Source organism: Papio anubis, chromosome 9 (assembly GCF_008728515.1).
Source record: "Papio anubis isolate 15944 chromosome 9, Panubis1.0, whole genome shotgun sequence".
NCBI lineage: Eukaryota > Metazoa > Chordata > Mammalia > Primates > Cercopithecidae > Papio > Papio anubis.
This window is the reverse complement of record NC_044984.1, coordinates 38,884,721-38,907,726: the sequence shown is the minus strand read 5'-3', so window position 1 is coordinate 38,907,726 and position 23,006 is coordinate 38,884,721. Positions and strand designations below refer to the sequence as shown.

General features: G+C 37.0%; 1 protein-coding gene and 1 long non-coding RNA gene across 7 annotated transcripts in view; both read right to left on the bottom strand.

The window, feature by feature from the left end:
- LOC110740668 overlaps positions 1-9,799 on the bottom strand; it is a 30,750-nt gene extending 20,951 nt beyond the window's left edge. Inside the window, exon 1 of the long non-coding RNA XR_002515624.1 lies at positions 9,237-9,799. This is a non-coding gene — a long non-coding RNA (uncharacterized LOC110740668). The remainder of the gene's footprint in view (positions 1-9,236) is intronic.
- Positions 1-23,006, bottom strand: part of TMEM117 (transmembrane protein 117) — a 548,292-nt gene that overhangs the window by 297,304 nt on the left and 227,982 nt on the right. Inside the window, exon 4 of one of the 6 annotated variants that reach the window (XM_021922226.2) lies at positions 11,744-11,813. The exons of 4 other annotated variants lie outside the window; for them this stretch is intronic. In XM_021922226.2, the coding sequence (XP_021777918.1) occupies positions 11,744-11,813 (70 nt within the window). Of the gene's footprint in view, positions 1-11,743; positions 11,814-23,006 lie in introns of those variants that run through there. One more of the 6 variants, XM_021922229.2, reaches the window with a different exon arrangement.

The following is a 23,006-nucleotide window of genomic DNA, read 5'->3' as shown; positions in this document are numbered from 1 at the left end:
TTTAAAAAATTGTTTAAAGGTAATTAAATCAATCACAAATATCTCTATGTCTGAATACATACCATGTTTAATGTACCAGAATTGATGTGTGGAATAGAAAAAATGCTATAGTTGTCTTCATGAAATTTATAGTCTAGTTGATCAAGTATGGGATAAACACATAAGACAATAAGAAAAGAAGACATTATGTGGTAAGTATTGCTAATCACAATAGATGCTCTAGAAGAAGGGTTGGCAAAATACAGCTCCTTTGTAAATAATTATTGCAAATTATTTGTAGATAATTCGTTAGAACACAGCCACACCTATTTGTTTAAGAATTGTCTATGGCTGTTTTTATTTACAACAAGAAAACTCAATATTGCAACTGAAACCTATGGCCCACCAAGACTAAAATATTTACTGTCTTTAAGAAAAAGTTTGCTATCCTCTACTGTAAAAGGTTAGAGGAAGAAGAAATTGCTATTCACTGGAGTGGGAAAGAATGGCTTAAAGAATGGGTAGAAATCAGTGAGGAAAGGAATTACAGCAGAATTATAGATTCATGAAGTGCATTCTCATGTGACTCCCTTAAGCTGAGAGAGTCACATGAGCAAAAGTGCAGAGGTGAAAATCTGTGGGGTGGGACAATACAGAAGTCAACCTGGCTTAAGGAGGTAGGGCTCATTGGGAAGATGAGACCAAGTAGAAAACGTGGTTTTGAGTATGACACAAGTCTGACAAAAAGCACCTAAATGTCAAGTGAAGAAACAGAGACTTTCTCCTCCTAGTCAACAGAGGAGAGCTTTGTGGTTGTCAAGGTGGTGGCTTTATTTATTTTGCTTTATTTTAGCAGATAAGTGAAACATCAAAGATATAGTTTAGAAGATATTACCATTTTTGTATTTCAATAAAGCATTTACTATATTTCTTCTAACTAGTTCAGTGTGCTGCAGAGTGAAGATTGTCAAGGAGTGTTTTATACCACCTCTATAAATTCATCCTTCCTTTTCATTCATTTCAAAGAGCATTTAACATTGTTATTTATAGTTTCTTAACCAGCACATATTTGTGTCCCTTATACCTGTGATCCATATTGTCTTCATGTTTAATACTTGAAGAATCAAAGCCCTGAGCAGCAACAGAGAAAAAGAATGACCTCTGACCAGGTCTCTTTTGATGTACAGGGTATACAGGTGCTGTCATTTTGATTTGCCCAAAGGTTAAAACTTAAATACAGTATAGAAAGTGCAGTCCTCAAAAGAAATAAATACACTAGGGGCAGCTCCCAGGCATATAGTATTTGATACTTTAGCTCCTGGCTGTTGGCCATTTCAGTCTAGTGTTAGGGGCAACAGTTCAGCCCAGGAAAGATGTGGCAAGTCTATTCAAGTATCCAGTGACCCTGAGTGGTATAGCTCAGTTGTCAACCATTTGTGCCTAAGAGTCCAGGTAAATTCTGCAGCAGAATTATATAGGTTCATGATAGGTGTATTCCCGAACTACCTAAGATCCATCTAAAGAAGTCTCCCCCCATCTTCAGGTTAACCTTGAACCAAATTCAACTTTCAGATGTCACCCAGGACCACATTAGATTTAACAAGATCACTCATAATCTAAATGGAGACATCAGTTCTAATTCAAATCCGCCTCAGCTCCAGAGGCTGTGACAGAACTAGATTTAACTCAATTAACCTTGTTTTACAGAAATTTTTTAAGGGGAAATACAATATGATGGAAAAATCACAAGCTCTAAAATTAAAAGATCTGAGTGAATTTTATTAGTTGAGTCTCCCTGAGACAATCACTCAATTTCCTTGAATATAATTTTTTCTTACCTGTAAACTTATGTAATATTATCATGACTATATTAATTAATCTCACAGTGTTATGGGGGGAATCAAAGAGAAAGCACTTGTGAAACTCCATTGCAGACTTTAAGCTGTTCTGAAAATATTTATTATTATTACCACTTCATATTTATACAGAAATTCCTAAAGTGTTGCTGGGAAGCCCTGGAGACACCAAGACCCTTTGAGTTCTGCAACAACAAAACTGTTTTTATAACAGAACTACGCTGTTATTTGACTTTTTCACTCTTACTATCTAAAGCTACAGTGAAGCGTTCCAGAGGCTAAGCGACATATGATATCATCATGCTATCAGTTGACAGAATGCTGTGCTTGTGTATGTTTGTATTTTCCAGAATTTTGTAAAGTAAATCTTTGGGGTGCTCAATAAATTTTAAGAATGTAAAATACTTCTGACATCAAAAAGTTTGAGAACCACTATTTTATATCAGTTTAGAACTCCTTTTGTACTTTACAAACAAATAATGCACAGATTATATGTTCCTTTGGTAAATACATGTCAAGATTAGAGAGGCAGAGAGAAATATTTTTGAATGCTATACATTTGTGAACTTATCAATTTAAAAATAATAAGAAGGCCAGGCGTGGTGGTTCATGCCTGTAATCTTAGCACTTTGGAAAGCCGAGGAGGGTGGATCACTTGAGCCCAGGAGTTTGAGGGCAGTCTGGGCAACATGGCAACACCCCATCTCTACATAAAATAGGGAAATTGGTCGGGTGTGGGGGCACACACCTATAGTCCCAGCTGCTCAGCAGGCTGAGGTGGGAGGATCACCAGAGCCGGGGGAGACTGAGGCTGCAGTGAGCCATGATCATGCCACTGCAGTCCAACCTGACTGACAAGAGTGGGCTCTGTCTCAACATACATACATACATATACATACATACATACATAGAAAGAACGGTAAGAAAAACTGCAAATTCAGTTATATCAATTAAGGTGCTTACTGAATACTTTTTGTATGCTTAGCACATTGTTCTAAGGCACACACAAGAAAAATCCAACACACTTCCTACTCAAAATACCTTGAAGTAGTTAGTGAATAAAAGAGTATTTTTAGGACAGGACCAAAGTACAATGGAGGCAGGAATCAAGAGTTGTGGCCAGACGCAGTAGCTCACGCCTGGAATCCTAGCATTTTCGGAGGCCGAGGGGGGCGGATCACGAGGTCAAGAGAATATTATGTAACTTTACAGGTAAGAAAAAAATTATATTCAGGGAAATTAAGTGAATATTGATTAAAATTCTGACTGAGCTATTTTATTTTGTAAAATAAATATATAATATATAATTTGGAACTAAAGTGTACTAATTCTGTGGCACAGACCAAAAGTAAAAAGAACTAGGGTAGGAATAGATCTATGACAGCGTGTATAAGAGGCATAAGAACAAAAGACATCATACTCTTCTGCTTGGTTCTGCAAACGACATTAATTATTAAGTCATGATAATGTAAATAATGACAATGAATTTAATTAAAATGAGATCACAGTTGTTGTCCGATGGAAACAAGACTAAGGGAAGTCACCCTGGTTGTTGGTAATATAAGCCATAAGTATTACTGGACCTCATGTACTATGTTCATGCATTTCATGGCTAAAAGTAAAAACTGTTTCTAAAAATTAGGCTTCTATATTTTGTTTGATAGTGAAAGAGCCTACCAAAACCCCAAGTGCAACAGCACAGCTGCTTGCAAATGGTCCCCGATCATTTGAATCTCTGATCTATCCAGACAGAATTTTGCTTGGGACTTGAGCCAGAAACTGAGAAAGCAAAGCAGGTCTGGATTTGAATAGAAACAGAGTTGAAGTCCAGCATGCAAAACAAACCTAGTTCTGGAATGGAAAACAGGACCAAAGTACAGTGGAGGCAGGAATCAAGAGTTGTGGCCGGATGCAGTAGCTTATGCCTGTAATCCTAGCACTTTGGGAGGCCAAGGGGGGCGGATCACGAGGTCAGGAGATCGAGACCATCCTGGACAACATGGTGAAACCCCATCTTTACCAAAATACAAAAAAAAATTAGCTGGGCGTGGTGGCACGCACCTGTAGTCCCAGTTACTTGGGAGGCTGAGGCAAGGAAATCACTGGAACCCGGGAGGCACAGGTTGCAGTGAGCAGAGATCATACCACTGCATTCTAGCCTGGCATCAGAGCAAGACTCCATCTCCAAAAAAAAAGACTTGGAAGCAACATCCAAGATTCTCCAAGCCAAAGCATTTTAATACTCAATATCCTGCTGAAATGAAAGCTCTGGCAAAGGCTAACATCATTTTCCATTATTGCTAGCTTTCTTGTTCACTTCTCTTTGTTAAAACTGATGTTGGAAGAAAATTGACCTTAGATGACTTATAGCAAGAAACCTTGGCAAAGGAGAATAATTAAATTCATTTAAAACCCTGTGCTATTCTCTATCTCCTTCCCTCTCTCTCTCCTTTATCCTACTCTTCACCCTCTTCTCTCTTTTTTTCTGAAACTGTGATTACAGAAAAAATTGTAATTTTGAAAGAAGCTCTGCTTTATTTATTCTTATTCTTCTCTAGAAAATAAATAGCTAAAGAAGGAGACCAAAGAGACAGTGTTTTTATACATTTTATAATTGTTATGTTCAGTAATGATAAGGCATGGGGATAAAGAAGATAATTTCTCTCTTCCAGGAAGAAAATATGTTCTATAATTTCAAAGTAGTACAGATTTAGTGAGATGCCATACAAGAGCTAAAATGTATGATCAGCAACTACCTTTCGTAGGTGAGAAAACACCATTTTGCTTTCCCCTAAACATATGTTTCTCAATCTATTTTCTGAATTGCTGAAAATGGACTCTTGAACCCCTGTAGAGGGAGCTGAAGGTGATCTGCTTTTGCATGTGTTCTCGGATCAAGCTCCCTATTGAAAATTTGGTGATAGCAAACCAGACAGAGTGATTATACCAGAGCCCCAGAACCACTAGCCACCTTGATAACAGCTTTATTATTTGGATTCTTACTTTGAAGTTCAAATGAATACATGTTCTGTATCTACATTTCTTAATCTGTGGTTATAATATGCAGATGCCCTGGTAACCATGTATTAATTTAATCAAACATTTATTGAGCACTATGTAAAGCACGTTTCTAGACACTATAGTAGAAAAAAATGAGACAAAGTACCTGTCAAATTAGTTTTAGGTAATTATGGAAATAAAACACGTGTAAAAGTAGGCCTCCAAAGACTACAAATGAGAAATGTTTGTACATTCAAAATAAAGGTTTAATGAGGTAGTCTTATGAATTAATAGCAAAACATGGATGATGCCAAATGTGTCAATATTTCTAACAACACAAAATCAACATCATTTTCCTCACTGGTAACATTTAACGAAAACTTCCTATATATCAGGTGCTGTTATTAAATCTTCACAGCAACCCTAGCTGAATGCAATTTTCAGAAATTCTGCTTATATTAGATGGTACAGAGAAGCAAGCATTTCAGGGAAGTCCTCCCATATAAAGTTTACTTATTCTTCAGAAACTGGATTTCAGATAAACTTTCACACCACCTGGGGAGCACTGGTCTGATGGTACCCGTAGGACTGAGTGCTTTTTTATATAGGAAGCAACAACCTAAGAGTATATTTAGCACAGAATCCACATGGCCATTGTTATGCCACTATAAATATAGGAAGTCAATAAGTAAATTAGGTTTAGCATGGGGGCCTGAGATCCCAGTATGAAGCCCTGAAAAGGACAGATCTTGGGAATTCAAGCCATCTCACTAGGTAGAAAAGGTGAAGTGAATAATTATCTCTAGATTGTGACCTTTTCTGATACAGATGAGGGAAAGAATGAAAGACACAACAGGGAAAGCTCATGCTTCATATAATACATTCGTCTCTTACTGTGAAATATCACTTTAGGACACAATGGGATTTTAAAAGTTGTGTTTTAAATAATTAAAATAATTAGTATAATGATATTTAAGTACCTTTTTATCGACAGTATGTTATATTGATAATGGCATAATGATATACTACTGACAAAGGCTTAAAAAAATCTACAGATATGGTAGTAATGGCTTAAGTAGTTATCATGCTGAACTTTTTTGTTCCATGGATATTGGAAGACTTTTCAAAGTATAAGTATAATACAAATGATGTTTAAATAAGATAAACATGTCAGAGCCAAGTTTAGTATTCCCCTTGTTCCAATAGTAAATACGTTAGAATCTAAAGGCCTTAGGATAAAGGATCATTCTTAGTTTGGGGCTGAAAAAACACAAACATATTTCTACCTACCTATATATATGATTTAGTCTGTCATCTACCTTTAAACCAATATTTAACCAGTTAGACATTTTCTTGTTGGAGACCATTTCAATAAGTAAAACGTACTGCTTTAGAGAATTCAAATAACATTTTGAAACAGTTGTGCTCAAAATATTTTGCTTGTGTTTTTTGTTATATTTTTAGGAAATTGAACTTTATGAAAATTAATTTAATACAAATCAACAGGAAAAAAGACAACCTAACTGGGAGGAAAAACTGACCAAAACGTGTGACAAGACAAAAGATATTTCACACACACAAAAAAGTAATAGTAATAAAAACATGAAAAGATGATCACTCTCATTAGTAGTCAAGCAAATGAAAATTAAGACCACAATGAGATCATTTTACACCCAAGAGTTTAGCACGAATTATGAAATCTGGCCGGGTGCAGTGGTTTACACCTGTAATTCCAGGGCTTTGGGAGGCCAAGGCAGGTGAATCACTTGAGCCCAGGAGGTCAGGAGCAGCCTGAGTAACATGGCAAAAACCCATATCTACAAAAAATACAAAACCTTAGCCCAGTATGGTGGTGCATGCCTGTACTCCCAGCTATTCAAGAGACTGAGACAGGAGAGAGAACTTGAGCCAAGGAAGTGGAGGTTGCAAAGATCCCACTACTGCACTCCAGCCTGGGCAACAGAGTGAAACCATGTCTAAGAAAAAAAAAAAAAAATCTAGTAATACCCAATACAAATTTAAGTGAGAATGTGGATCAAGTGTAATATTGCCAGGGATAGTGTAAACTGGCACAAACATGTTTGAAAACAATTTACCATTATATGATAATTGACTATGTTATTTATGTTACTGAGCATAAATGTTCAATATCCAAGTTGAACATTTGGATAAACCATGGTCTTGCAACTCTGCTCTTCATTATATGCCTAGAAAAACTTGTGCACATGTTTAAAGGAAGATGTTTACATTAATATTCGTGGCAGCACATATAAAATTGGGAAGAAAACTGGAAACAGTCCAAATGTCCAACAATAGAAAAATGGATAAATAACTTGTGGTGTACTCACACAATGGAATGTTTTACTAAGAGAAAATTAATCAACTATAGTCACAACATCAAAGATGAAAAAAAACAAATTACAAAAAGTTCAAAGATAAGCAAAATCAAGCAACACACTTTTGACTATACACACACACACACACACACACAAATACACACACTTATATACACATATACATATGACATAAAACTATTTTAAAACAAAGGCATGGGAGAAATAAAGCCAAAATGCAAAATAATCACTATTCGTGAAGGGATCCAGGGTAAGGCTACTAGTAGTGTTCCGATTCCTGATTTGAGTGGTAGAGTTCGTTATATTGTTGTGTTGCATAACATACTTTCATGTTGCATGAATTATATTTATAAATTGGTATAATTCAATGTCTTTAAAGTCTTATATGCAAAACTGTTACAAAATTGTTATTCAATAGTTGTAATTATTTCCAATTTTTCTCCTTTACTTTGGAGAAAGTACTTTTATGTAACATATTTCTCTCAATTCTATTTTATTGATCAATCATTTATATGCGTTTTAAAAACCATAAGAAGAAAAAGTAAGGATATTTACTGTTTTATGAGAAAAATATTTAGTAATATCTATATCTATGTCTATATCCCTATAGATACACTGACTTAGAACAGAAACCTATAGAAAACAGTAACTATAGAACCCATAGGTAATACATCCTTTGAACACAATTAGAAGTCAGTTAAAATACTCAGTAGAATCAATTAAGTTTCATACATTTGTAGAGAAAAATGTCGAATTTGGACTAAGAAATCCTTAAAAATTTTTAATTGTTAAATTCCTTTCTAACTCTTACTAAAATTTTCTATACGTCCATAGATTTCGTGCTTATAAATAACATGCGTACGATTTTGATTTTATATCAAACTGTGTAAATAAAGATTAATGTGGTATTAATGTCGTTCTAATAGAATTATTCTATTTTACAAATGAGCAATAGTTGCTGTCCTTTTTGTTGAAACGATCTTATAAATCACAATTATCTGGCTGATAATTTCATAAATATAAATTAAATAATATTTTAGTATTATTTACCTTGGGGAGTTTTTCTGGTATACCTGTCTGTTCTAAATTGTTTTGAAAGTTTCTCCCATTAAGATTTATACAGTTAACTCTCTCTCATAGTAATTGTGGTTCTGGCTCTAAAACCTAATACTGTATATGTGACATTAAATTATGCTGATGAGATTTTATTAATGGAATTGTGGGGCATCATGCTTCTAATTTACAAGGCTTCCAGTAAATAACTTGCTTGATGAGATTGGAGATTTATTTGTTTACTAACTTAGAAGTTTTGCATGTTGGACTTACTTCAGTCTCAAATAAATCCCCAAAGGAGTCATTAGCTTAAAAAATAATTATAATCAATAATCATGGAAACCTCAAACTCAGAACTTAAGACTCTACCAGAAGGAAATCCCTGTATAGCAGAAATCTCAGATTTATATTCCAAGGCCATCTAATTATTGATTCTCTACAAATAAGGTTTTTTAATGTATAAACAGATGATCACAGAACACAGACACTTCTGTCTCTCAGTGTGAATAATTGTAGAGATTTGCATGTGTTTAATACTGCCTGCACAAAGAAACCACAAAAAATGAACTGAGGAACACAAAAAGCTGGAACACCATGTATCTAATTAGGATCACATTTAGCTGAATTAAATCAGACACAAATACAGTTTGTGATTCCACAACTGTATCATTTTCAAATTTATGGCAACTGATTACTTCAGAGATATGACAAATATTACTAAATTAAACAAGTTTTCCAAAATAGAATTTAAATCAGAAGAAAAAGTAAGTAGATAAAATGGATTATTCTTTTAGTACCCATAGTCTTCAGCTTCATGTGTCAATTTATTTATCTATTTCTTCAAAAAATACTTCTTGGGGACCCATTTCATGCCATGCAAATGCCAATGGAAAATAATACTATGGTTTAATTAAATCCGTTATAATTATTTGTTCATAATGTTAGTCCAAAAGTAATTATAACATAAATTCCCATTTAACTATAAAACACTTACTTTTCATTATGCAATCTTGTATCAAAATCAGAAGATAAGTAATTTAGAACAGAAGTTGGCAAATTTTTTCTGTAAAGGGATAGATAGTGAATATTTTAGGCTTTGTAGGTGAGACAGTCTCTGTTACAACTCTATTCTGCCATGGAAGCACAAAAGTAGCCATATGTAACAGACAATACATCAGACAATACATAAATGAACTAATGTGACTATGTTCCAATAAAACTTTACTTATGGAAACGTAAATTAAAATTTTACATCATCTTCATTGGGTCATAAAATATTCTTCTTTTGATTTTTTTTCAACCATTTAAAAACGTGAAAATCATCCTTAGTTCACAGACCATGCCAGAACAGGTAAGAGGCGAGATGTGGCCCGTGAGCCAGTTTGCTGACCCTGACTTAGAACATAAAACTATCCTCTTTAAGAAAAGTTCCTTTCTTAAAAACATCATCTTTATTCATAACATGTGATATGGTTTGGCTGTTTCCCCAACCAAATCTCATCTTGAATTTTAGTTTCCATAATCTCCACACGTCATGGGAGGGACCCGGTGGGAGGCAATTTAACTGTAGGGGCAGTTACCCTCATGCTGTTCTCGTGATAGTGAGTTCTCATGAGATCTGATGGTTTTATAAGGGGCTTTTCCCCCTTTTGCTTGGCATTTCTCCTTGCTGTCGCCATGTAAAGAGGGACGTGTTTGCTTCCCCTTTCGCTGTGACTGTAAGTTTCCTGAGGTCTCCTCAGCCATGCTGAACTGTGAGTCAATTAAACCAGTCTTGGGTATGTCTTTATTAGTAGTGTCAGAACAGACTAACACAACATGAGAAAAGAATTTTGTGTTTCTCATATGGCTTTAAAGGTTCTACAATGGTACTTTGGACAGAAGTGTCAAACCTCAGTATGCATAGAGAAAGACTCCCATACGCACCTTTTTTTTTTTTTTTTGAGATGGAGTTTCACTCTGTCACCCATGCTGGAATACAATGGCATCATCTCGGTGCACTGCAACCTGTGCCTTTAGATTCAAGTGATCCTCTCACCTCGGCCTCCTGAGTAGCTGGGATGACAGGCGCCTGCCACCACACCTGGCTAACTTTTTTGTATTTTTAGTAGAGATGGGGTTTCATCATGTTGGCCAGGCTGGTCTTGAACTCCTGACCTCAGGAGTTCTTGAGGCTGGCGTCCCAAAGTGCTGGATATCAGGCATGAGCCACTGCACCCAGCCCTCATTTTGAATTCATTTAAAATTTGAAATAGTACCTCTCTGGAGATAAACAATTTTTTAGTTTGTTTCCCCTTAGTCTCATAAAATCTTATGTTGATATCATCAGATCTGTCTTATCTAAAATATCTTCAGATATCTTTAAATATTGAAATATAACTTAAACAAATTCACAAGAAAAAAAAAAACAAAGAATCCCATCAAAAAGTAGGCAAAGGATATGAACAGACACTTCTCAAAAGAAGACATTTATGCAGCCAACAAATATACGAAGAAAAGTTCATCACCACCGGTCACTAGAGAAATGCAAATCAAAACCACAATGAGATACCATCTCATGCCAGTTAGAATGGCAATCATTAAAAAGTCAGAAAACAACAGATGCTGGAGAGGATGCGGAGAAACAGGAATGCTTTTACACTATTGGTGGGAGTGTAAATTAATTCAACCATTGTGGAAGACAGTGTGGCAATTCCTCAAGGATCTAGAACTAGAAATACCATTTGACCCAGCAATCTCATTACTGGGTATATATCCAAAGCATTATAAATCATTCTACTATAAAGACATATGCACACGTATGTTTATGGCAGCACTATTCACAATAGCAAACACTTGGAACCAACCCAAATGTCCATCAATGATAGGCTGGATAAGGAAAATGTGGCACATATACATCAGGAAATACTATGCAGCCATAAAAAAGGATGAGTTCATGTCCTTTGCAGGGACACAGATGAAGCTGGAAACCATCATTCTCAACAAACTAACACAAGAACAGAAAACCAAACCCTGCATGTTCTCACTTATAAGTGGGAGTTGAACAATGAGAATACTTGGACACAGGGAGGGTAACATCACACTGGGCCCTGTTGGGGGGTCGGGGGGCTAGGGGAGGGATAGCATTAGAAGAAATACCTAATGTAGGTGACGGGTTGATGGGTGCAGCAAACCACCATGGCACATGTATACCTATGTAACAAACCTGCACATTCTTCACATGTATCCCAGAACTTAAAGTATAATAAAAATAAATAAATAAAAACAAAACAAAACAAACAAAATCATAATAATACCTAAGAATTTTACACAATTGTAAGGCACCTCAAATAGAAGATATTAAACTGAGTATCCTCAGGAAAAAAAAAAATTGAAATGTAAACATGTAAAAACAGAATATATTGAAATTTGAGCACCAAAGTGCCTTCCCTGTGGTTCATCCAATCATGCACTGGTTCTTGTGTTGCCTGCAGAGTATACTCGTGGTTGCAAATGACTCACCATGGATGAAACAGCTATGTTTGCACACATGCTGTCGAAATGCTGTATCCAGCTGGGGACATCCACTTTCCTAGAACGTTAAAGAGCTGTGTCATGTATGTTGCTTGACATCTATCCTCAGCCAACTTATCCAGTTCAAATTACTTGATATGGTTTTATTGTTAACTCCAACAACAAATCAACAAAAATTCTGTGGAATCTTAAATATTTCTGTCGTTGGCATATCTCTCTGCTCTGAAGGCATGATCCTTAAAAACACTAGTTGAGGGGAACAAAAGTGCCGATAATATGAAAATGTCTTTTACATAAATGGTGTTCTATTTCTCATAATTAAACATTTTGGATAATTACATCATTTACTTTTTTTGAGTTTTTATCAACACAGATGTTATGATTATTTAATTCCTGTAAGTTGCCTTTCTGAATTCTGTCTCTGATTTTCTGCATTTCTTTTGAGTTACTTGCTTTGTAGGAAATGTCAAAAAAAAAATACTGGTATTTTTCTTCCTTCTCTTTGAGTTTGTAAAATATAAGTACAACAACATATTTTGGTATTAGGAAATTTCTAAAGCTATGTCTTTGAGAGGAAAAATTTTCTACGAATAAGAAAATACAAAATATGAATGAAGAACCTGAACTGTCAGCAAAAGGAATAATAAAATTATGCTGTTGGAATCCTTTGTTTGGTTTGAAGTACTATGCCAAAAGAATGAAGCAGCAACATTTTGCATCTTTTTCAAGGTCACAACTGCAGGTGAAATTATCTTAATGTTTCTAAGTTGTTCTTAGAAAGGAACCCCTTCATATTTTAAAAAAAATTCTTAGAATATAATTTAGCAATTTAGCTGATGGTATTTCAAAATGAAAGCAAAATCTTCTAGGACTCATTCCCTTCTAATCAACAGAAAGGTGCAATAAATTAACCAAGCTCAGGGCTGACACGTTACATGACATTTGGCCATGTTAAAGGGCTGGAAAATGTAGTAGTTCAAGCCATTGTTTATGTTTCTAAGTAATAAATTCAGCTCAAAGTTTCTAAGTGATAAATTTAGATTAGACCAAAGTAACAAAAAAAGAGTTCCTTTTGGCAAATATTCTCACATACGCTATAAACTAAAATGATTCAAACATTAAAATGAAAATAAAGATCTTCAAATTCTGTACAACTTTAGAGCAGAGTTCTTGACCTGTTTGCAGTAACTTGTACCTGTGGAAATGCCAGCTTCAAAGTAGCATCTAGTAAAGAAACAGAGGTTCAGAAGGCGATAGAAATGCGACTCATTTGAGCAACTGTTCTAATGAACACTTTTCACTGCCTTCAGCAGGTTAAGAATATTAAAGCTTTGTTCCTGCTGAGCCTGCCTGGGTATTTTCTATTTGTTAACTCCCCAGGAACTTGTTGTAATGTCTCCTGGTGAGTACGAAACTGTACCACATTCTGTAGTTGCCAGCTGGTAGAAGCAAAAACACCTGGGCAAGGTACTTGTTAAATGGCATATTTCTTCTCCCTGGCAGGCTCTGCAGACTGGGAAATCTGCTTCTTAGTCGGGCCTTTATTCTAATGGCCCAAACTGTCAAATCAATAGTTTAAGGCCTGTCTACTACTGCTCCTGGAAATGGCTGGTGTTTTGATTTTTTTCACATCTTCCATTGGGCTATTTTACAGCCTGCTACAATAAATCCTCCATTGGTTCATTATCTACTACCATTCTCAAAGGGCTATATTTATTATACTAAAGTTCAACGACTAAGGAGACAACTATGTTTATCTATGCTTAATCAGAAATTAACATATTGCTGTGGACACTGATTACTCAAATATGTATCAGCACTGGTTAATTGGAGATATGTGCTGATTTGCTATCCATATTTAAACCTACAGGATAAATGTAGGATCATGAACAGAATATCTCACTTATATGCTAAATAGCTTTCAACTTCATGAGCTGGGAGGCGTGAGCAAGATATGAAAACCTTTCTAACACCACAATAATGATCCATTATTAGTTTTTATAAAGAAGAGATGAATTAGTAACCTTTTCATTAAAGATTGTTTCTTCCTTTCCTTTGTTGTTCAAGTTATGATTTGCTTGAATGTTATGTTTCTATATATGTCATTGAAATCCAATTCTTCCTGTCATTAATTAATAGAAGAAAAAGAGGCTCATATATCAAGGTAACTTTTATGTCACAGGCCACAGACACTCATAATACAATATAGTTCTTAATGTTATCAATAACCCACATTTCCCTGATGTCATTTCCTCACTAGTTTTTAAAGTACTTCCAGCGCTTTACAACATCCATTCCAATTATTTCTTAGAGAAAGCAAGCAATTTCTCACATATGTTTTTAATGCAATGCCTGAGGTACTACCTGGCACCTGCCATTTTCCTCTTATGAAAAAGTCAGTTCATTTTGGTGGTGGTAACGGCAGTGATTGCATCAGCTGATTGGCTCTCTGAAGTCCTCAAAAACCTAACAGGGAACTTTGGCCCCACTGTTGTCAGCACTACTGGGACTCAGGCAAAGCTAGTCTGACAAGTTATGGCACTGATGCTGTCCCAAAACTGTGGTACCACAGCCCAGTTTTACTGAAGAAGAGAGACCATCCCCCCATCTTCATATGATACTACCGGGCCACAGTTCCAAAACAAGGCTGCCTTTGCTCCTAATGTCTCCTAGATATTCTTATGTAAAAGAGTACTATCATTTCCCCCCATACCCCAGGCAGATAAGCTAAAAAACAACATGAGAGGTGGATACCATATAATAGCCAAGTTCAACCTTCCTTTTTAAATAAATTAGTTCAGATTAAACTCACTGCCTGACTCGACCTTACCACTGTCATATCTTTTCCTAGGAGGATCCTATGTACACAAAGATGAAGAAAATATTACTATCCCTGTTTTACAAGTAAAAAATCTAAGGCTAGGAAACAGAATCAGTTACTTAATTTTTGAGACCAAGTGCAAAGGAAAATGTGGATCTCCTTGTTCAAAAAATATTACACATTTCAATATAGCAACTACAGAACATTAATCCAAGTGCGGGGCTCTCCTGACCACGGTGCCGTGCAACTATGCAGATCACATGCCCATGAAGCTAGCTCTGCACAAAGAAATGAAGTAACTTACCCAAGGCCACACAGCTACTGCATGCCTGAATCAGGATTTGAACACAGAGGGCTGATTCCAGCTCCTAGATTTGAAGCCACCAGGTGCTCTGTTCCTAATACAACAACCCCACCATCCTTCAGATGTACCCAGCCTTGGCCAAAACCTAAGAGGGAAGCGTAGCCCAGGTTTAAGTTGGAAATCACAAAATAACCCTGGTCTAGTCTCTTACATGTAGACAAAGTTATGACTAAGCCAGTCTAAAAAAAAAATCAGCATTTACCACCATGGAAAAAGCACAGGGCTTTTTCATATGTTGAAAAAACTCAACTCCTGAGAAAACTGAATGAGCCTCTAACACAAATGAGAAAATGACAAGAAAAAATAATGCATTCATGTACATGGGTTACACTAATGCATTAGTGCATAAAGACTGGGGTTTACATCCCTTTCTCAATTTTGTCTAAATCACCACAAAGCAAGGGATGCTCGCAGGTTCTTAAGGATTCTAGGAAACAAGATCCCACCCCTCATGAAAAGGTTGAATTTGCCTCTTCCTCTGAAATTCTCTGTTTCTGAGGCATCATTAATTTTTTGTAAGAATTGCAATTTTTACTTAAACACAGTTATTAAACATCTTTCTGCTTTAGACAAGAACTGTCAAATGTATATTCTGATAAAGTCCCAAGTCAGACAGATCTAGAATTAAAGCCTCATTCATCTCTATAATTGCTTAGCAAATAAGCATGCAATAAATATTAACTTTTATTTATTCATTTTATTTTAATCCCTTAACTTTTCTTAGAGCATTTGCATGACTGAGACTTTGTAAATTTACTTTCCATAGGAGCTATTAATTTGTTTCTGTTATTAACTAATAAAAGATTAATGAGGAGGGATTTAATAAATAAAAACTATACTCAGGATGCCCAAATGTCCCCACGTACCCAGGGCAATCCAAGTTGATACTTAATGTCTTAGCTTAATTACTAATAAAGAGTCCCCTTTGATTCTCAAAAGCACCCCATTTTGGATGACAAACTGTATGATTACCTTGACTATAATGCAACTGGTATAACTTCAAAGGCTACTAGTTTCTCCATTCCAGTTAAGTTTTTTTTTTTTTCAAAAATTATTTTTATTTGTGGCTTTGTAAAATCAAACAGAAAACAGGGAAGGTACACTGATTCATTAACAAAGGTTGATTAAAAACTTCTTGTGTTAACCCCTCTGCTGTGTTAGGCATGTGAGGCTAACACAAATAAAGAACACAATCACTATCACTAGTTTTGTTTTCCTGTATCTTTTTCTTTTTCCTTTCCAAAATGGCTCATGTACTAAAATCATTAAGAACCACATTCCCAGATTAAAATAATCACAATACCTTTAACTTCTCCTTACATAAATAATTTTCTGTCCTTTTTTTTCTGCCACTTACATTTTTGACATTTCTCAATTTGTGTAGCCACAAATAGAACACCGAACACTGGAGATCAACTTGCAAATGTAGTAAGAGTGCAGCTTCAGGCTCTGTCGACACCATATCTTCGAGACTGGCTCTTCTAAGAAGTTCCTTCCAACAACTGCTCTCCTTGCTCCAACCTCCAATAGCACTTCCTCCAACAGCACTCCAACGACCTCCAATCTCCAGTTTCGACTGATCTGAAACTTGCCACGATGACTTTCAATACACTTTTAATTTTTATTTTTTTTTATTTTTTTATTATTATTATACTTTAAGTTCTAGGGTACATGTGCATAACGTGCAGGTTTGTTACATATGTATACTTGTGCCATGTTGCTGTGCTGCACCTATCAACTCGTCAGCACCCATCAACTCGTCATTTACATCAGGTATAACTCCCAATGCAATCCCTTCCGCCCCCCCCCCCATGATAGGCCCCAGTGTGTGATGTTCCCCTTCCCGAGTCCAAGTGATCTCATTGTTCAGTTCCCACCTATGAGTGAGAACATGTGGTGTTTGGCTTTCTCTTCTTGTGATAGTTTGCTAAGAATGATGGTTTCCAGCTGCATCCATGTCCCTACAAAGGACACAAACTCATCCTTTTTTATGGCTGCATAGTATTCCATGGTGTATATGTGCCACATTTTCTTAATCCAGTCTGTCACTGATGGACATTTGGGTTGATTCCAAGTCTTTGCTATTGTGAATAGTGCCGCAATAAACATACGTGTGCATGTGTCTTTATAGCAGCATGATTTATAATCCTTTGGGTATATCCCCAGTAATGGGATGGCTGGGTCATATGGTACATCTAGTTCTAGATCCTTGAGGAATCGCCATACTGTTTTCCATAATGGTTGAACTAGTTTACAATCCCACCAACAGTGTAAAAGTGTTCCTATTTCTCCACATCCTCCCCAGCACCTGTTGTTTCCTGACTTTTTAATGATCGCCATTCTAACTGGTGTGAGATGATATCTCATTGTGGTTTTGATTTGCATTTCTCTGATGGCCAGTGATGATGAGCATTTTTTCATGTGTCTGTTGGCTGTATGAATGTCTTCTTTTGAGAAATGTCTGTTCATATCCTTTGCCCACTTTTTGATGGGGTTGTTTGGTTTTTTCTTGTAAATTTGTTTGAGTTCTTTGTAGGTTCTGGATATTAGCCCTTTGTCAGATGAGGAGATTGCAAAAATTTTCTCCCATTCTGTAGGTTGCCTGTTCACTCTGATGGTAGTTTCTTTTGCTGTGCAGAAGCTCTTTAGTTTAATTAGATCCCATTTGTCAATTTTGGCTTTTGCTGCCGTTGCTTTTGGTGTTTTAGACATGAAGTCTTTGCCCATGCCTATGTCCTGAATGGTAATACCTAGGTTTTCCTCTAGGGTTTTTATGGTATTAGGTCTAACATTTAAGTCTCTAATCCATCTTGAATTAGTTTTCGTATAAGGAGTAAGGAAAGGATCTAGTTTCAGCTTTCTACTTATGGCTAGCCAATTTTCCCAGCACCATTTATTAAAAAGGGAATCCTTTCCCCATTTCTTGTTTCTCTCAGGTTTGTCAAAGATCAGATGGCTGTAGATGTGTAGTATTATTTCTGAGGACTCTGTTCTGTTCCATTGGTCTATATCTCTGTTTTGGTACCAGTACCATGCTGTTTTGGTTACTGTAGCCTTGTAGTATAGTTTGAAGTCAGGTAGCGTGATGCCTCCAGCTTTGTTCTTTTGACTTAGGATTGTCTTGGAGATGCGGGCTCTTTTTTGGTTCCATATGAACTTTAAAGCAGTTTTTTCCAATTCTGTGAAGAAACTCGTTGGTAGCTTGATGGGGATGGCATTGAATCTATAAATTACCTTGGGCAGTATGGCCATTTTCACGATATTGATTCTTCCTATCCATGAGCATGGTATGTTCTTCCATTTGTTTGTGTCCTCTTTTATTTCACTGAGCAGTGGTTTGTAGTTCTCCTTGAAGAGGTCCTTTACATCCCTTGGAAGTTGGATTCCTAGGTATTTTATTCTCTTTGAAGCAATTGTGAATGGAAGTTCATTCATGATTTGGCTCTCTGTTTGTCTGTTACTGGTGTATAAGAATGCTTGTGATTTTTGCACATTAATTTTGTATCCTGAGACTTTGCTGAAGTTGCTTATCAGCTTAAGGAGATTTTGAGCTGAGACAATGGGATTTTCTAAATATACAATCATGTCATCTGCAAACAGGGACAATTTGACTTCTTCTTTTCCTAACTGAATACCCTTGATTTCTTTCTCTTGCCTGATTGCCCTAGCCAGAACTTCCAACACTATGTTGAATAGGAGTGGTGAGAGAGGGCATCCCTGTCTTGTGCCAGTTTTCAAAGGGAATTTTTCCAGTTTTTGCCCATTCAGTATGATATTGGCTGTGGGTTTGTCATAAATAGCTCTTATGATTTTGAGGTACGTTCCATCAATACCGAATTTATTGAGCGTTTTTAGCATGAAGGCTGTTGAATTTTGTCAAAAGCCTTTTCTGCATCTATTGAGATAATCATGTGGTTCTTGTCTTTGGTTCTGTTTATATGCTGGATTATGTTTATTGATTTGCGAATGTTGAACCACCCTTGCATCCCAGGGATGAAGCCCACTTGATCATGGTGGATAAGCTTTTTGATGTGCTGCTGAATCCGGTTTGCCAGTATTTTATTGAGGATTTTTGCATCGATGTTTAAGGACATATCTGTATTCCCAGCTGTACTAAAGTCTCCTTGAGAGCAGTTGGAAAACCTCAATAATAGTGTTAATTGAAATTCATTAAACACTAAATGTATGCCAAATGCTTTACATTCTTTAGTTATTTAATCTTTAGAAACATACTTGAAGGTATTATATCACCTTTAAAAAAAAAAAATGCTTGATGGGGTATTGTGGGTGGGGGCATAAGTAACTTGCCCGAGTTCACCCAGCCAATAGGAAAGAAGGCAGAAGCAAGGTGTGACCCACAGTTGGTTGCCTCTTAAATACATGCTCTTAGCACTCTAAGATTCTTCTTAACATGGCCTGAAAATAGAGTTGTCTGGGTATCACGCACAATAAGTGTTCAAAAATGATCTACTTATTAATGTTTTAAAAGCTTGTAATATAGAATAGGGAAGCAAATGTTAAAGGTTTTCAACAGAAAACAAAAGACAATGTGGGTTTTTTTTTTTTTAGGGGGGGGGGGAGTGGACAGTCTCGCTCTGTCGCCAGGCTGGAGTGCAGTGGTGCGACCTCAGCTCACTGCAACCTCTGCTTCCTAGGTTCAAACGATTCTCCTGCCTCAGCCTCCCGAGTAGCTGGGACTACAGGCACACACCACCATGCCCAGCTAATTTTTGTATTTTAAGTAGAGATGGGGTTTCACCATGTTGGCCAGGATGGTCTCGATCTGTTGACCTCGTGATCTGCCCACCTCGGCCTCCAAAAGTGCTGGGATTACAGGCGTGAGCCACAGCACCCGGCCAGCAATGTGGTTTTCTAAATCGCTTCTTGTAATCATAAATTAATTACCTGCTTGGTCCTTGACACATATCTAACAAACAGCAGACACTCAATAAACATTTGTGGAATGGAGAAACAAACTTATATTCAGGTTATTTGTTATATTCAAGCTGTATTCAGAAGGTTTTTTGTTTGTTTTATTTTGTTCTTTTCACTACCGGACTGAACTCGCTATTTGAAACAAAAGCCCTGCCCAGCCTAAGCCCCATATAGGGTCTGATGGCTTCCTGAGACCTAAATGCTTGACCTCAATGTGGACTTAGTGTGTCTGGCCAGAGAGGCAAGAACTCATCACAAAAGTAACTCAGAACCCAGGGACCTAATTCTTGTCAGAAAGAGACAAAAGACAAAAGACATCTTTTCTACTGAGGATTCAGGCAGAAAGAGAGCAATGGGAATGTGAATCCTGTAGTGACAAGAGCAATATTTTTGGCATCTTCTGAGAATCTCTTCTGGTGTGTCTGGCTAGGTAAAAGAAATAAGAAAATTCCAGATCCAAAGTAAAGGGAAAGAGTAAATAAAGCATGCTGCATGTTGCCTCTTAATTTTGTTGCTGTTGTTTCTCTATTATTACCTAGAAAAGAGCTACTCTGCTTTTTCAGTATCTCCTCAAAGTCCTCAATGCCAAATTGGAATAAATGGGAAAAAGTCTCCATTGGAGATAACTTGTTTATCTTTATTAGTGAGAAGTGCATCAATCTACCAACTCCTGGATGTGAAGCTGGAAGCCTCCTGAATGCCTAGTGCCGTTCTGGCTATTAAATTTCAATTTCAAGTGATATTTCTTGAAATGTCATTTGCAGAAAACCTGCATCAAAGAAGCCTGGATGCCTACTAAACTACAGATTCCCAGGTTTGTCACCACCCCTGCTTAACCAGAACCTCCGGGTTGGAGCCTAGAAACCTGCATTTTATAACACTCCTTAGATGAATTTTAAGCACACAGGAATTTGAGAACCAATCACTGGACTTGAACCAGGCCAGAACAAATGCCATTTATAGGATACATGTGATATTACCTATCTGTGAAATTAAGGTCCTGAGACGCCCCAGACTTTCATCACCGTTCCTCATTTTTCCCTCGAGTTTTGCTAGTGCGCCCAGGACACTACAGAAAGCTGTTAGCAGCTACATAAGCAGAACACAGCTAGATCCAAATCTGTTTTTGGTTTAACACTGATTGTAACTGTAAGCAGTTTGATTGTAGCTCTACACTGCAGTTTCTTTATCTGTAAAATCGACATTGTAATAAAATAATAACATCTTTCACATGTTGTTATAAAAATTAAATGTAGTTTACATTTTCAGCATCATAGGTTAAAATTCCCATTCCCTTTAATTTTATTATTTATGCCTAAACCTAGGGCCTTTCTATATTCTTTCATAGCCATTTTGGAGCCTTGGGTCATTCATTATTTCAGTCTCAAGGTGTGCTGGATAAAACAGCATCAGTCATGTGCAAGGGAAGGGTGAACACACACCTGGACACAAGATGGATCAGAAATGCAGCCTCTCTCAGCTGCATCCACTCAGGCAGGAGGAAAAGCACCCGTCTGGCACTAGCGCAGCTGTTCTACTTCCCAGAGCCATTTGGAAACCCAGCTTTAAGCAAATCTTATGAAGAAATCAAGGGTTAATTTAAAAACAAAGGGCCATTGTTAGCTTGATAAAAGAATTATGCAATTTATAAAACTAATGAAATATACTTTCTTTACAGAGAGAGCTCTTCTGGTGCATTTTAAATTTTTTTCTATAAGAAACATATTCTACCCATGAATTTTCAGGAACTTTTCCACTGTGTCACAGGCCGGAAGGATGGATCTGCCTCTTCCCTCCAGAGAGTAATGATTTTCCTTACTCCTTGGCTTTCTTCATTGCCTGTGGAAGCTCAGCTCTGGGGCAACTAGAGAAAAGCCACAAAGTAATCACAGTCAAAAACCCTTGCAGAGCCCAGGTGGCTTCTCATTTAATGGAGCAGGCTGAATCCAATTGGTAATGCCTCATACAAGGTATTCATATAATGCTAAAGTTAGGTCCCAGGATACAATAAATAAGAGTTAGTGACATCTGTTTTAGTCTCTGCCCTGTCATCAAAAGACCTGTGAGGCAGTCACTTTCCTTCTGGGCCTTGGCTTTCTTATCTCTAAAATGAAGCTTGCCATCTCCTCCTTGCCCTCCCCCAGAGGATCACTGCAGGACCCAGATGAGAAAATGTACATGAAGAGCCTGGTAAAATGATAAACCAAAACAGGTATCATGAATCACGACTGTCAGACACTGCAGGTTGACTGACCCAATATCCACCCTCAACTTCTTTATTTCTTAACTGCCACTTCTACAGGAGCTAAGAATGCAAATATTTTAACTGTTTCATCTTTCCTTACAGATCCAGATAGTTTGTAACAGAGGGAAAGCTTTCCAAGTAGATATGGCTAGTGCTCTTTCCCTCCTTTCTGCCTTCAACAAGGATGTGATGTCTGGAGTTGCAGCAGCCATCCTATAACCATGAAACAAAAAGTACAATGTGAACAGCCAACATGTGGAGAATGATGGAGAAAAAAGATAAAAGGGGACCAGCTGTGACTCATGCCTGTAATCCCAGCATTTTGGGAGGCCAAGGTAAGTGGATCACTTGAGTCCAGGAGTTTAAAACCAGCCTGAACAACATGATAAGACCCTATCTCTACAAAAAATACAAATAACTAGCTGAGCATGGTGGCATGTGACTGTAGTCCTAGCTACTCAGGAAGGTGAGGTGGGAGGATCACTTGAGCCTGGGAGGTAGAGGTTGCAGTGAGCCAAGTCCAAGCCACCACACTCCAGCCTGAGCAACAGAACCAGACTGTCCCCTGTCCCCCACCCAAAAAAAAAGGAGGGGGCGGCTCTGAATCCCTGATTTCATGATGGAAAGGTTGAATCAATTTCAGAAACCTCCTGCATCAAAGAAAACAATAAGAAAAGCAATTCTCTGTTTGTTTAAATTACTATTAGATATTTTGTTGCTTAAAGCCAAATATATTCCTGAAATAGGGATAGAAACCAGAATAATCATTTTAAAGCCTAAATCAGATCATGTCCCTCCTCTGCTATAAAACATTACAGTGGTTTCCCACCTCATGCAGGATACTGTCAGCCTTTCCAAGACCCTAAAGCCCTACTCAATCAAGCCC